The following is a 15,146-nucleotide window of genomic DNA, read 5'->3' as shown; positions in this document are numbered from 1 at the left end:
GGCCCTTCCGCCGCGCCGCACCGCTCGCCTCGCCGGAGGCTGCGCCGATTGGCTGGGAGGGCCCGCGAGCGCCGCTGCTATTGGTCCATCCGCCGAGGGGGCGGGGCGAGGGGCAGGCTGGCCGGGGAAGGCAAGATGGCGGTGCAGGCGGTGCACCTGGAGGCGGACGCGTTCCTGGTGTGCCTGAACCACGCGCTGAGCACCGAGAAGGAGGAGGTCATGGGGCTCTGCATCGGAGAGGTACCGCCCGCGGAGGGGCGGCCCCGGGGAGGGGCGGGTGGCGGCGCTGCCTATGCGGGTTGTGGGCTGCGCAGGGCCGTCTGTGACCGCCGGCATCGCGCATGCAGCGACCCCGGCCCTGGCAGCCGCCAGCGCTAGGGCAGCTCCTGGGAGAGCCGAAACTCAGGGTCAGGAAAGCCTCCCATCCCCATCCCCCTTGCGTGTGCCTTGCGATGCTGGGAGCGGCCGGCCGTGCCCCGCGGGTTGTTTCTCCAGCAGAGGAATGGCTGATTCCCCCTCTGTGTCGTTAGGTTGACACCAGCCGGATCGTCCACATCCATTCTGTGATAATCCTGCGCCGCTCGGACAAGAGGAAAGACCGTGTGGAGATCTCACCAGAGCAGCTCTCAGCTGCCTCCACTGAGGCAGAGATATCCTTCAGCAGAGACAGCAGCAGGCTCGCTAGTGCAGTGCTTTACCTCAGAGCTCTTTTCGTGGGCTCGGTTTTAGGCCTGTAGTTGGCTTGGAGCCGTCAGCTGCTCCCTCCTGCAGCTCAGCCCTGCTCACCTGGGAGGGCTGTGCTGGCACTTGCCTTTCCCTGGAGTCTTTGTTGGTTCCAGCGCTTGCAGTGCAATTGTGTTAGAAGTTTTTTATCCTTGTTTTGTATTTGGTCACAGGTGAAACTGCCGTGTGTTTGTGGAGGGGGGTGGCAGTTCAGCAGGGAGGCTGAGTGGGAAATGAAAGGTTAGCAAAGCTCCAGGTGCTGCACTGGGGAGCCTCTCCTCTGCACACACTCAGGGATGCTGGCTTGGACAGCTGCTGAAATGTTGTTTGTTGCCACATGCAAACAAAATCCAGTTTGCTTCTGCAGCAGCAACTCCTGATGGTGCTGGGGAAGAGGCTCCCATCAGCTCCTTGCACTGTTTCTTGTCACTCCTCCAAAGGGATCTGGAATTCTGCTGACTCACAGGAAACCTTTTCAAACTCTGCTGTTTTCCCTGGTACATCCAGCCCTTCCTTTGTTGGTTCCAAAGGCTCCTTGACCCGCACACAGGTTGGCTGAGATGACAGGACGCCCCATGAGGGTGGTGGGCTGGTACCACTCCCACCCCCACATCACCGTGTGGCCCTCACACGTCGGTAAGAGCAGCCCTGGGCTGGGCTCTGGGGAAAACTCACAGCTCCTGATGCTGGGAGTGAGGCACTGCAGCTGCAGAGTGCACATCCCAGCAGTTCTGAGCCTGGGACATTCCCTGATAGGGGCAGATTGGTCTGGGGGGGCTGCAGGGACCCCTGCCAGTGTAGCCCCATTGCTGTGTGTGCTCCCCAAGGACTCAGACATGGCCCAGGAGTCACAGATCAGCTACTGCTGGTGCTGCTGTTCTTCCTGATGTTAAAAACAGAGCTTGGGTGTGGGGAATAGCAAAACAAGCTGTGGGGATCCTAGGATTGCTGTGATGACTTCTGACATCTGTGGGTGTTAATGCAGAGCTGAAAACTTTCATTAAAAAAGTACACGAGTGTCTTATATGTGTTGGACTTTATGGTGACCTGTGGCACCAGGCTGGCTGTGAGATAATTTCTTGTTCTTGTGATTTTCTATTTTTAACATTTAATATTTAATTCTATTTTAAATTGGATCGATTTTTTTTTTAAATTTAACTCCCCCAGAGTGAGGATGTAAACATAAAGTTTGTGACATTTGCTGCCAAATTCCAGACCACCCTTCAGAAGGTGGCAGATCATGTCCCAGTGCTGCAGGTGAGCAGGGCAGCCCTCACTGTGCTCTCTGTCCCTGCAGATGTCCGCACACAGGCCATGTACCAGATGATGGACCAAGGGTTTGTAGGGCTCATCTTCTCCTGCTTCATTGAGGACAAGAACACCAAGGTAGGCTGGAGGAGGAGGGAGTGCAGGTGACCTTGCCCTGATAAGTGACAGCTGTGTTAATTACCCAAAACAGCCTCACCCCCATGAGTCACAGCTACATCCAGTAAAGACAAGCGTGAGAAAAGGGAGGGGGTGAGCTGGGGAGGAGGATCATGAAGGGGGAGGAACCTTGAGGAAGAGGGAACAAGGGGATCATGAAGAAAGGCCCTGGGGAGAGAGAATCCCTGCTGTGAGGTCAGGCTGTGCCTGCAGTTAGAGCCTGTTGGAACCTGCAGTCACAGTCTGGCTGGGTAAAAGCTGCAGCCACAGCCTGCACACCAATCCCTGCAGCCACACCCTGCACACCAATCCCTGCAGAGCCTGCACACCAATCCCTGCAGTGCCTGCACACCAATCCCTGCAGCCACAGCCTGCACACCAATCCCTGCAGCCACAGCCTGCACACCAATCCCTGCAGCCACAGCCTGCACACCAATCCCTGCACTCACAGCCTGCACACCAATCCCTGCAGTGCCTGCACACCAATCCCTGCAGTGCCTGCACACCAATCCCTGCAGAGCCTGCACACCAATCCCTGCAGTGCCTGCACACCAATCCCTGCACACCAATCCCTGCAGTCAGAGGCTGCAAGGGAACCCCACAGCAGGAGTTGCTGCAGCCAGAGTCAGGGAATGGTTGGAGTCAGGATGGCTGAGCTGTGAAGAGGAATAAACCAGGGCCCTTTTCACACTGTGAGAAATGAAAAGTCTGTGTCAGCTCATTTCTACCCTCTAACAAGAGGGCTGCTGCAAGAGTTGGTGACTTAAAAATGGCAAAACCCTTCCAGGTGCTCATCAGAAACATCAGGGCAGAGCTGAAGTCCTTGGGTGCAGCGTGTAGGGAGGGCAGAGCTGTGCTGGGAGCACATGGAAAGCACAGTGGGAATGGTTTGGACTGTGATCCCAAGGGCAGGAGAACAAGTGATGATTGCCCTGTGCTGCCCAGGGGGGCTGCAGTGGCTGCAGAGTGGCTCTGAAATGGGTCAGGACTCTTCCCTCGGGTCTAGCCCAGCACACAGAGCTCTGCCCCTCTTCCAGCCTCTCCAGGAGGTGTGGCTGTCATGTGGGATAAGCTGACAGTCAGGCGTAGGCTGTCCAGGCAGCTGCTGCTTAAAGAGTTTTTTCATCATTAAAGGGTTTATCAATGTGTGCTTTAACCACCTCCAGCAAGCAAATCACAGCAAAACACCTGAAATTCTGTTGAAAGCTTCCTAAAAGAATGTGAGCTTTAGTTGTTTTTTGCCTTTGGAATCTGACTTTCTGCTGTCTCTTTTAGACAGGCAGGATTCTCTATACCTGTTTCCAGTCTATTCAGGCCCAGAAGAGCTCAGAGTGAGTACAGCAGAAGAATGTTATGTCCAGTTGTATTTTGTCTTGTCTCTCCTTTCTCTAGGTTGTCTCTAACAAGTGGCTTCTCAGCCTGTTGTGAGGAGCAGATGTATAGAGATGCCTGCACAGGGTCTCCTGACTTCTGCTCATGCAGGCTGCTGGGAGAGAATCTAAAAATTAGGAGTGATTCATTTAGCCTAGATAATTTATTCTCTTAAGATTTGCTGAGGTCAGGGTGGGGATTTGTGCTGCAATTCGTTGTGTAGCAGCACCACCTTTTTGCTGGCAGCTCTAGAAGTCCAACCCTCAGGTTTGCACCTTACAATTAAAATTTAAGAAAAATATGTGGATACAAAATGCTTCCCTTTGCCTGTCAGCTCAGGCATGTATTCCTAAAAGTGGATGTGCAGCACTGCCAGCCCTTGGACAGACTGTTGTGAGGTTGTAGAAGTCATTTTCTTGTTCGCTGCTTTTAATTATATCTCATACCCTTTTAGATATGAAAGGATTGAAATTCCCATTCATGTTGTCCCCCATGAAACCATTGGGAAAGTGTGTCTGGAATCAGCTGTGGAGCTGCCCAAGATCCTTTGCCAGGAAGAGCAGGATGCCTACAGGAGAATTCACAGGTATCAGCCCTGGGGCTCTGCCCCTCTCCAGGGCTGTCTTTGCTGATGTGTTCTACTGTTGCTGTACTTAGACTGCCAAAGCCTTAGCAAAGATGTAGAAATTAAGGAGGATTAGCAGCTCCTGTGCCTCTGTAGAATTTATTGAAGTCTGTAGAACTGAGCAGCAGAATTTTGGGGGTTTGTTATCCTTGTGAATGTGCAGGGCTTCAGCAGATGAAGAGGTTTAGTGTACCTGTGGTCTGGTCAGTGATTTGGGGGCAACTGGTTTCACAGCCTGGGTTTAATACACAATTCCCTGCTGTCTTGTCTCTAACCTGTTTTCTTTTCCTTCCCTTAGCCTCACACATCTTGACTCTGTAACCAAGATCCATAATGGCTCAGGTAAGGATTCCTTTCTGGATTCATCCAGGGTGCTGCTCCCAGAATCAAAATGGTGGAGTTTTGTTACACAGGAACAGAATTAGAACTAGGAACTTAAAATAAAAACTGAAGGCTGTAAAACACCCTAATCCTGGGGTTCATGAATGTTGTATCCTTTAGGCTTTGTAGAATTGCTTAAAATTATAAAAGACTTTGGGCTTGTTTGGGGTTCTGGGGCTTGGTTTGTTTAGGTTTTTCTGTTGGAACAGAAAAGGGGATTTGTTGAGTGTTAATGTCTGGCTGACCTGCATGCACACTTCCATCTCCTGGCATTTTATAGGTGTTACATGGATGTGACATCTTTCCTTTTGCCACTGTGATGGGGTGAATCCTAATCCCACTTCTGTTCCAAGTTTATTACCCCACTGTCCATTCTCACACGTTTAGGAAATGAGGCATTCTGTGATGCTTCTAAATTTAGAAATTAATTAGCATCAGTGATTAGCTGTGTGCAGATCTTCATCGTAGGTCTGTCACCCCTGCCTGGGTCACAGTGAAATGTTTTTTCCCTGTTAGAAGCTGCTGGTTCTGACCTTCCTGTGCAGATGTGTGGTTGGCATGGCCAGGATGCTGGAAGGGTTCCTTGGCTGGCTGTGGGATCTGGGGTTGCTGTAGCACACTGAGTACTTTGTGTGTTGCCCTGAGTTGTTTGTGTGTTGTTGCTCTTTGCAGTGTTCACAAAGAACCTGTGCAGCCAAATGTCTGCCATCAGCGGGCCCCTGCTGCAGTGGCTGGAGGACAGACTGGAGCAGAACAAACAGCGCATGCAGGAGCTGCAGCAGGAGAAGGAGCAGCTGCTGCAGGAACTTGCTGCTTTAGAGGGAGGAGGAAATGCAGACCCTTCAGGAAAGTGACACGGAAAAATCTTCAAGAACTACTCCAGGTTGAAGGGTGGCCTACATTGCCTCAGTGAAGGTACTGGCTGTGCCTCTTCTCCTGCACAAAGAGCACAGCTCCAGGATCAGGACTTTACGTGCCCCAGTTGGTGCACAGCAGTGCTGTGGCTGCAGCTGCTGCACTTCTGGCTCAGTGGTGGGGCTGGGCAGCACCTGAAGACTCCTGTTCTGGAGAGCACACACCTAGGGAACCTGTTGTTTCTCCCTCTATATTTTGACAGAAGTTCTACTGCTTTACATGTATTCCAGGAGCCTGGAACAGGAGGGTTAGAGGGGAAAAGTGTGTCCCTGCTGTCATAGCTGATGCTGCCAACTTCTGCCTTCTCTTAGTAGCTTCAGTTGACCATGGTCTTGTATCTCTAGTAATGTTCTGGATCACTGGTCACTCACCCAGGCAGATAAGAGGTGGGAGGGAAGCTTGGGAACAGACCTGGAAGGTCTCTGACATGTAGGATGGATCTTTGTTCAGCATATGTCAAACCAAATAAAGAATTCCACAGCTGGAGCTGTTGGGAGTGGAAATGAACGCTACAAAGTGGCAGTGCCAGTATTTTTTGGTCAGTCTGTCATCTCTTACTCTGTGTAATGCTGGTGTGTGCCCAGCATTGGGGTTCTGAAGAAAATGAATTGTTTCTGCTGGCTCAGTGAGAGGACTGTGGTTCCTTCACAGAGGTTAAGATGCTCATAGATATACAGAGAACTCATAGATATACAAGTCTGACATTCTTCCATGCTGAATTTAACTGCAGAAATTTCTTAAGACTGGAACAAAATAGCTGTTGTTGAATTAATCCCTTTAAATGTTCTTGCTGCTGCATTTCACAGTATCCCCCATCATGTACATCCTCATCTGTGTTCTGTCTTGTGAATGTCTCATGTGAGCACAGGAGGGGACAATCAGTGACAGAGCTGGGGAGGAAGCACTCCCTGCCAGTGGCAGCCAGTATTGATGAGCAGCTGGAAATTGCTGTCAGATGTGGAAGCTCCATAACCCCACTGCTTTGCCAGACCTGCCTTTTCAATCTCTCTACATTTCTGCTGGCAAATCCTCTAAGAGCTGAACTTCCTTGAAGTACAATGCTCACTACTGTTTTCTTTTTCCTTAGAAGTGCTGTGAAGAGTAATTAATCAGCTTTTGAACAGTCAGTGGTTTTGTGCTGTTGTTTTTGCTGTGAGTTTCTAGTTCCAAAGCTCTTTACCTTCATCATTGCTGGGGAAGGGAGGGTGGTGCCTCAGTGCCCCCAGGCTTGGTGAGGGCTCCTGGGGATGACCCAGCAGCCCTGGAGCCTCCTGAACTGGGGATCCTTGGACTGTAATCCCAGTGACCAAAGGAGGTAAATGACTGTGCTGATCCAGGAGAGCTGGGCTGGGACCAGGGTTCTGTATTCCTACACAGCCATGATTAAACTGGAACAGAGCAGCCTGGTTCATTGCAAGAGTTCGTATCAAAATGCCATTTATTGATTATCAAAATTATCAAGCCCCTGAGCAATTTGCTTACAGAAGACACAAACACTATAACATACTCAATTTCCTTTTACACGAAAGACTTAAGCCATTGACAAGACCTCCTCATTCCATGGGGGAAAGTGTTTGAATCTGCTTTCCCCAACCTGACCTTCTGCATCTATTTTAGTTTCTATGAAATCTCAGTGGTAGAGGTATGTTATATTGAAATCTATCAAAGACCCCCATTAGTGTTGCTGAGGGCTAAAGGGTTTGGAGAAGCTCACATACTCTGTTAATGGATTTAACATGTACCTACCACTTAATTTTATCAAAAACAGGAAAGGATCTCTCAGGAAACTCTACATGAGAGAATATCTGAACCCATGTTGAAGCCCAACTTGGGTATGGCCCTTTTCCTGCCTTGGAGTCATTCACAGTCAGAATTTGGGCTGGTGAGCCTTGACTTTCTTGCCTCTGGCAATCCCAGCCAGGTGCACACACAGCAGTTCTTCAGCACACACACAGAGCCTACAGCATTTTATCTGCCCAGATGAAACAGTAAATCCCTGGAGTCACTGAAGACATGCTGTGTGTAAGTGCTGCTCAGAACTTTCACTACTCTATACAAAATTTAACTGGCACCAAGAAAGGAGGTGTATCGAGACATTAAAAGGAATCTTCCAGCTTGGTTTTCAAAGCAAAGTCAGCGCTGAGTTTCCTCATGACCTCTGCGTGGCTCAGCCTGTGCTGCCCTCTCTTAGCCAGTCCATAGTTCTCCTTCACATACCTGGCAAAGGGGGTGAGCTGTGCCCTGGCAGGGGTGCCCGCCCTGCCCGGGGGCTGCCGCAGCTCCAGCTGCCCCCCGCAGAAGGCGCACACAAACCGCGCCGTGTCCAGGGAGCGCGAGTGCCGCCCGATGCTGAAAGGAAAAACAAGGCTGGGGTTCCACAGGAGCCAGGGGAAAGGGCCCCTTTCTCTGCTGTGTGGGCAGAGTTGTAAGGCAGATTTTAGAACAGTACATCAGACAGTGGTACAATCAGATTTGTGTTACACTTCTCTACCCTGGAACTTTTTCCGCTGCTTTTTCAGCTTGGTTCCTTCCTCTGTCTCTTCTACTCTTAGCCTACCATTATGAAGTGCTACAACATTTCCAAGTATCTCCACAACTCATGGATCAACTGCCTCTTGGAGTTTCTCCTTAAAGACATCACTAAAAAAAAATCTTCTCAATGCTCTGTTGCATCTAAGCAACCACTGCATTGCATAGTGCTAATAACATTTCAGGGTATGTGAGGTGTTTCCTTCCAGTACTTCTGGGAGTCACACATACGATCCTGAGGTTAAAAAAGCCATAAATGGTGTCATTATTCCAGGTTGTGTCCTACTGTCAATCCTTTCCATCACAGTGCTGCTCACATCCGTGAGGTTGCAGTTATAATTTAAAGTCATCAGGTCTTTAACCTGGAAGCTTCTTTAAGTTTTATCTAGTATCTAATCACTGTCAAATATTCTGTGCCCAGTTTTTATGGGGATTTGCTCTTTCCAAGCTTAGGAACACATCTCTTACTGCTTCCCAAGGACCTTTCCTCATCACCAGTGGCCCTCAGATGACATTTCTGCCTGTCCCAACCTCTGAACTAGAACTGCAACCACCTGGAAACAAATGTGGAATCACACACTGAGCTTCTGTGGGCTCTGGAAAACATCAGAGTATCCAAACTGCTTTACATTTTCAGAGAACCCTGATTTCTAGACACAGGAGACTGACAAGTTAGAAAGTTCATACACAGAAAACACGACTCACGTGGCTTTGCACCGGACACACTCGTAGGTGAATTTGTAGTTGATCTCATAGCTGTGGCACCGTGTCACCACGGGCAGCTCGGGGTGGATCACAGCTGATTTGTTGGCATAGAACCTCCAGAAGCGGCCGTGGCCGTCGCGGACGCCGTTGATGAGCCAGGAGGCCGCGTGGCAAACCTCATGGATCAGCGTGTCCCGAAGGCGGTCTGGGGGGAAAGCAAGGACAGAGATCCCTCAGGAGCGGGGAGGAACAAGGTCACCCTCGGTCACTGCTTTAGGCCTCTGACACTCATTCTGTATTAAAATGTAAGTATTATTTTGAAGGTTAGAATTAGCAATGTCTTGATAAGATAAAATGTTCCAAAACAGGGTTTTACTTAGTGCATTTCCAGTTTTGTGATCAGCCCCAATTCCCCACACACCGAATCTGCTTGGGGTTTCTGTTCAGTTGGCAAGCCTGCCCCATCCCTGCAAGTGTTGAAGGCCAGGTTGGGCAGGGCTTGGAGAAAGCTGTTCCAGGTTTCCTTGCCCATGACAGGGAGTTGGTACAAGATGGTTTTTAAGATCTCTTTCAATCCAAACCATTTTCTGATTCATTTTCCTATAGTGGGAGGAGATGAGGGAGAAATAACAGTCACAGCACCACGTAACAGAACTTACTTTGGCACTGACCTGTCTTTATTCCAACTTTAGGTACTACCAACAAGGTGTCTTGCTGTGATGGAAGAAGTCAGATTTTAGACTGCCATTATAACACAGAATTAAGAGTAACACCAGGCCAGTAGGTCTTCAAATCATTAAGAAATATAAACAATACTTCAGTTAGTGTGACTGCATCTCTGTTTTCACATTTTGGACATCTGCCCAGCCTCCTAGAAGGGCTGTGGAATGTGGATAAATCCATACATGTATTCATACAAGATAAAATTTCAAAGCAGGCTCCAGTTCCAGATCTCTTAAGCATCAGATTTATGTTTTTATCTCTAAAACTTGCTTCCTCAAAGAAGAACCAACACACCCTTTTTCTCTGACCCACCTGCAGAGTCACAGACTTTCTCAGAGAGCTCAATGCGAGCGTAACGCTTCCCTTCAGGGCCTTGCCCCTGCCCCGTCACACAGTACCCCGCTGTCTTTCTCATCTTCTTATTCCAGGTTATTACCATGTTCTCTGGCAACTGAAAAACAAAACAGTGCATGTAATCTGCCCTCTCCTACCTCTTCTCTTACCTCTGGCCCTCTGGCTTCCCCTTTATTTACTGCAAGGCCAGTACAGGATCTCTCTGTTGGTATCCTTAACACTTCAGATGCCAACTCCCCTCCATGGCTTCCTATTCCCACCATCAGTTTTCCTGTGACCAGCAATGGGAGTTTCACAATGCAGGCTGAGACAGAAGCCCTTGGTTCCTCTATTCCACCTCCAAGAACCTCCAGGTACAGGGCTGAAGCAGTGGGCAGTAAAATACTCTGCTTCAGCAACAGTGAGTGTGTTCAGCTCAGTTTTATGTGAAATCGTGACCTCAGCCTGTCAGCTCAACATTATTTTCTCATCTGCATAAAAACCACTTTCCCTCCTGGGGGAAGTCCCATTGCAATTACTGAGGGCAGCACCTTTCCTTTCAAGAGTATTTCTCAGCAGAGGAGGGTCCCCAGTATCCCAGATCATGGTCCCAGGTCAAGACAGCAGTTCTCTGAAACTGAATCTTAAATCTGAAACACAGCTTGTAGCTTCATGTTCACCCTAAAGTATTATGTGAAGGATCACCTTTTTAACCTGTTCCAGAAAGGCAGACACAAACATCCAACAGGAAGGAACAAAGGTTCCATGCAGTATTTCCATTACAGCTGGGAAAGCAAAGCCAAGCTGAAAACTGCTGCATCACAGTGGTGACAAAGCCCTTCTAAAGAAATTGCCTGGACTAATTCAGACTTAACCTATTGCTATAAAACTTCTACAATCTGAAGAGGATAAAGAGCAATCACATCAAAAAGTGAGGAGCAACATATTAACTAGCATTTTAGAATGGCAGTTCTTGTTTTGAAACCAACCTTTTGCTCAAAGATGGTACTGTTAAACAGCCTGTAGAGCTTCTGGGCCAGCTCCTCTTTGTTTTTCTTGAAATTCTTCACGTAGTGGGAAGCTGGATTTGAAAGATCTTGCAAGAAACAATCAGGCACTGAGCATACCCTGAGCCTGCAGGAAAAGCCAGTAAGGAGTACAGAGATATGGAAAAATACAGGGAGAAAAATAATGGCCACTTGAAAGCCAATAAAGATCTCAGGGATGCCTCAAGTGCATCAACCTCTCCTGACTCTGCACCAGCCTGCACTCATGAACCCCATGACTGCCCTCTTACCCCTCTGAGGGCATGAAGGGGCAGAGCTGTTGCAGCAGTCCTGCAGTTACTTCAGTAATTCACAAAATTAGATTAGGAGAACTCCTAAGTAGGAAAAGAGACTCAGACTTTGACAGCAAGCCACAACTAGACCAAAATTTAATCAATGTATCAATAGTCCTAATGTGATCATCACAATAAAGGTGTACTTTCAGACACAAAGATGGTCCAGGAATTATTTCAGGGGAAGCAGATACTCCACCAGGATTGCTAACTCCAGAGCTGCAGCATTCTGACAAAATCTCACCTTTAAGGATATCATTTAAAGGTTTGGTGTTGTATACACCCTTATAAAATGATTCAAGGGAAGAGCACATGGCTAGAAGGCATAATAAGGACAGCTATTAGAAATGAAAAATGCATTGTTTTGAAAAGCAGAAGCTGCATCCACATATAGAAAAAGAAACAAGATTTCTCCAAGTTATAAGGATACAGATTAAAAAAAATCAATACACTCTTGTTTAAAAGATAAGAATTACTAATAGAATCAGTTTTGATATCTTTTCAGAGGTAAGCAGCTGGATATATACAATCTGTAGAGGCAGCACATGCTGTGCAAGACAAGGAATAGCAAGAGAGAACATTTACAAAGAAGATTTGACATTTGTCAGATTTGTCATCAATTCCCCTCGGCAGAGATCAGTTTATGTTCTCCCTGCCATATTAGAGACTGAAAACTCTGTTTTCCAGCTACTCAACCATTTAAAAATGCTGAATTAGTAGGAGTTTCTAGGTAGTAGAGGAATCACATCATCCTATGCAAAATGCTCAGCATCTCTGTCCATCTGTAATTGTCCTAGAACACAGGAACAATGGAGACACACTCACCTTTTCTCTGTCTTTGCTGATTGTGAGCAACTGACTGATTCATTCCCAGGAATTCTTGCAGGAGTCTTTATCATGGAAGGTGTTTCTTGAAGTGAAATAGATTTTGGCTTTGGTGTCTTGACTCCCTCCCCTTTCACAGGCTGTGTGTCTTTGCAGGGTGGCTTGATGTTTTCTAGTTCAACAGGAAGGGTCATAGGATTACACAGCATATATTAAAAAAAGAAATCACAGAATCATCAGAAACCACCAGAAGGAGCCACCAGATTTACTTTCAGAATAATTTTAAAAACTAAAAGCATCTACAATGACCATAACAAGCAATAATGAAAAACTGACATCTTGATAGCACAAGATGATTTTCTGAATGCTCAGAGGAGTAATTTTTGATTGCACCAAAATCCTTTGCAAGGTGCTGGGCTGCACCTCAGAGGTTGGTGCCCCACAAATGGAAAGAACCAGGCAATTACCACTGCAAGCCAGCTCAGGACTGCTCACCTGAGGTGCTTGGCTGAAAGACAGATTTACTTGTGCTCAAGACTGGTTTTCGAGGTAGATTTCGCTTCTTTATCCGTTCCATTAGAGAGCCAAAACTGTCATCTGAGCTATCTGATTCCACCCAGGTACCACGTCCTAGTGCCACAGTTGGCAATTTATTTTCTGTATTTTCACAGCTTCTTTCTTTCCTTCTAACAAGTAAATCTGGAGTGCCTTTGAAAATTGACTCTTTCTGATTCCGTGGAGGTGAAAGATTTATGCACTTCTGACTCTCTCTTAAGTCTTTCACTCCCTCTTTTTGGTGGTTATGCCATGGACTTTCTACAAAGACAGAATCTTCAGTGTCACTTGAAGTGTCTGGATACTGCAATTCCTGGCAGCAAGTGTTTCTGTTTCCAGGAGTTGTCAGCTTTTTCGGGATCTGAAGATCTTTCTGTGCTGCAATTCAAAAGAAAGAGCTTGAAGTTTTGGGAGTTGCATTTAGGAGACCTGCCTTTGCCTTAACACAGAAGAAATCCCTTGAATGATCAAAAACACAAAGAACAGAAAGGTATCTTTACTTTTTTTTTAATGGATGATTGCTTACCACTCTTGGTTGTGCTCTTTTTCACTTTCAAGTCCAAGAAGAAATCATCTGAGTCATCAATGAAGCCTTTCAAACTGTAAAAAAAAAAAGGCAAATTGTGTGGAATAAAGGTAGGAGTAAGCAGAAAAATAGAGCAGTAAGTTTGCCTTACTAAAACAGCAATCCAAATAAAGCCTCCCAATATAACATTATCAGCTCCTTGCAGCAAATGTCACCAACTGCATCCATGAATAGGAATGGGAAGAGCACCTGCAAATATCCCATTTTACATTTGCCCTGAACATGACTGAAGGTGTCTGCACTCTCTCCTAGTCTGGCCTATGAATCAGTACAGCTTTAGATTGTTTTCCTGTATTCTGATTAGTAAATATAATACAGAAAACTAAAATATGAACACAGAAATTTCATTAATGACAGCACCCACCTTGCATCTGCCTTTTTAGGAACAGATTTGGGAGTTTTCAGTTTAGCTAAAACTGAAACAGAAGAAGATTAATTAAGAACAAGGTTCTGTGTCTCTTGTTAAGCATTTTTAAAAGTTTGCAACTAGTGAAAATTTAGTCTGAAGTATTTTGAAAAAACAAACACTATTATATTTACACAGAATTCCAACTCTCAATTCCTTAAAGCTGCAGCAAGTGAACAGACAAAACTCAGGCAAATAAGAAAAATAAAATGCAAGGTAAGAATAGTCAGACTTGAGGCAGTTCAAGAACACCCCCTGTGGCACAGACACCAGGACTGCACTGCAAGGACAGAATCACTTTGCAGCACAAGCAATGAAAGAAAGCAACGTGTAAAAATGCTTAATTAGACACAAATGTATCCTTTCCATACTCCTTCATAACACAAATTAAGGAGTCATTACTTACACATTTCAAATTCATCATCGCTGCTGGAAGAGAAGTACAGGGCACTGCTGCAAAAATGAAATGCAGAACTTTAGGTGACAGCAGGATCTGCATCTCCACTGGCCTGAAACACCCGTGAACACTGAGAACCAAATATACATTGGGAAAAATGCTGCAAGACCCAAACAGGCTGAACTATTTGAACTCCTTATAGAAAGCTCATTCTTGTCTAACACATGTTCTGTGATCTGTCAGAGAGGTGTGTTACAGTGAGCCTGAAACCCCAACCCCTGCAGTGATGAGTAAGAAGCTGCTTTTGCACAAAGTGCACTTTAATAGAGCTGCCATGAATATTTAGCAAAAGGCAGCAGCTGGCATGGAGCTATTTCAAGAGGCAGAATGGAGGCACCACCACCTGGGCTGCTATGCCTATGCAAATGTAGAGGCAGCCCACAACACCCTGACCAAGTTATTTATTTCATTTTATAACAACATGAAGCAAACATTAACAACTTCAAAAATACATTATGCAGCTGCCTAAAAAAACAAGAAGACATCTTTTAATTTTTTTTTAAATGGGCGTTATTTAAACCTTAAGGACTGCAATTCCTACCAATCACCATAAAACAAACGAGGGCGTGATCTAGAATTATAAATCAATATATAGAATCTAGAATTATAAATCAACATACATAATATGTACTACATGCAATGTAGTACGTCGTATTAATATATATACACAGGCATTATATGTATATATATGCATATATGTTTATGTACATATATACATATATAAATACACGCATATATGTGTATCTATGTATATATGTACATATACATATGGGTATGTAAAGATATAAATACATAAATTAAATAGCGATAAATTTAAAACTCTCTATACTAGTAATTTATAATTATTAAGCTATATTAATAATTTAAATACGTCAGGACACACGGGCGGGGGCGCTGTCTCCCCGGCGGCCCCTCACCTGCCGCCCCGCCAGCTCTGGCTCCCCGCGCCGCCGCTCCCGGGACTCCTCCCGCCCGAGGCCGATGCCGCGGCCCCGCTGCCCGCCCGGCCCCGCCATTCCCGGTGGTGGCGGGGCCCCGGGGCCGAGCCGGGGCCGGGCCCGAGCGCGGGGCCCGCCCGCGCCGCCGCTCCCGCCATGGCGTTCGAACGGCCCGCGCTTCCGGGGCACCGCGCATGCGCACACGGCGCCCCCGCCCCTTCCCCGGCCACGCCCCTTCCCGCGGGAATTCCGCCAAATCCACCCAAACCCACCCATTTTTGGCCCAAAGAACTACTCCAAACATCACACA

The 15,146-nt window shown here is 46.9% G+C and overlaps 2 protein-coding genes across 2 annotated transcripts; one reads left to right on the top strand and one right to left on the bottom strand.

Moving 5' to 3' along the window:
- The first annotated feature begins 83 nt into the window (after positions 1–83).
- Positions 84–6,567, top strand: BRCC3 (BRCA1/BRCA2-containing complex subunit 3). Its single transcript, XM_063416958.1, has 8 exons — positions 84–240; positions 531–651; positions 1,273–1,359; positions 2,021–2,109; positions 3,424–3,479; positions 3,974–4,105; positions 4,443–4,486; positions 5,198–6,567. Exons 1-8 carry the CDS (start codon positions 136–138, stop codon positions 5,377–5,379), a joined length of 816 nt encoding a protein of 271 aa, XP_063273028.1. The 5' UTR covers positions 84–135; the 3' UTR covers positions 5,380–6,567.
- Positions 6,568–6,700: 133 nt separating this feature from the next.
- On the bottom strand, positions 6,701–15,129 carry GCNA (germ cell nuclear acidic peptidase). Its single transcript, XM_063416956.1, has 10 exons — positions 14,816–15,129; positions 13,848–13,894; positions 13,400–13,451; positions 12,976–13,049; positions 12,390–12,827; positions 11,895–12,066; positions 10,720–10,864; positions 9,710–9,848; positions 8,675–8,879; positions 6,701–7,789 (listed from the first exon to the last, which is right to left on the bottom strand). Exons 1-10 carry the CDS (start codon positions 14,992–14,994, stop codon positions 7,537–7,539), a joined length of 1,704 nt encoding a protein of 567 aa, XP_063273026.1. The 5' UTR covers positions 14,995–15,129; the 3' UTR covers positions 6,701–7,536.
- Positions 15,130–15,146: the final 17 nt, after the last annotated feature.

Source organism: Prinia subflava, chromosome 20, assembly GCF_021018805.1.
Source record: "Prinia subflava isolate CZ2003 ecotype Zambia chromosome 20, Cam_Psub_1.2, whole genome shotgun sequence".
In the NCBI taxonomy this organism is placed as follows: domain Eukaryota; kingdom Metazoa; phylum Chordata; class Aves; order Passeriformes; family Cisticolidae; genus Prinia; species Prinia subflava.
This window is presented reverse-complemented; position numbering and strand designations above follow the sequence as displayed.

Excerpts from the sequence above, each read along its gene's own strand:
- BRCC3 (XM_063416958.1), top strand. The coding sequence starts at position 136 with ATGGCGGTGCAGGCGGTGCACCTGGAGGCGGACGCGTTCCTGGTGTGC. Across the intron at positions 652-1,272 it reads TGCCTCCACTGAGGCAGAGA|GGTTGGCTGAGATGACAGGA; the intron begins TATCCTTCAGCA and ends GACCCGCACACA. Across the intron at positions 2,110-3,423 it reads TTGAGGACAAGAACACCAAG|ACAGGCAGGATTCTCTATAC; the intron begins GTAGGCTGGAGG and ends TGTCTCTTTTAG.
- GCNA (XM_063416956.1), bottom strand. The coding sequence starts at position 14,994 with ATGGCGGGAGCGGCGGCGCGGGCGGGCCCCGCGCTCGGGCCCGGCCCC. Across the intron at positions 10,865-11,894 it reads TCAGCAAAGACAGAGAAAAG|GCTCAGGGTATGCTCAGTGC; the intron begins GTGAGTGTGTCT and ends CTTTTCCTGCAG. Across the intron at positions 7,790-8,674 it reads TGTGTCCGGTGCAAAGCCAC|CATCGGGCGGCACTCGCGCT; the intron begins GTGAGTCGTGTT and ends TTTTCCTTTCAG.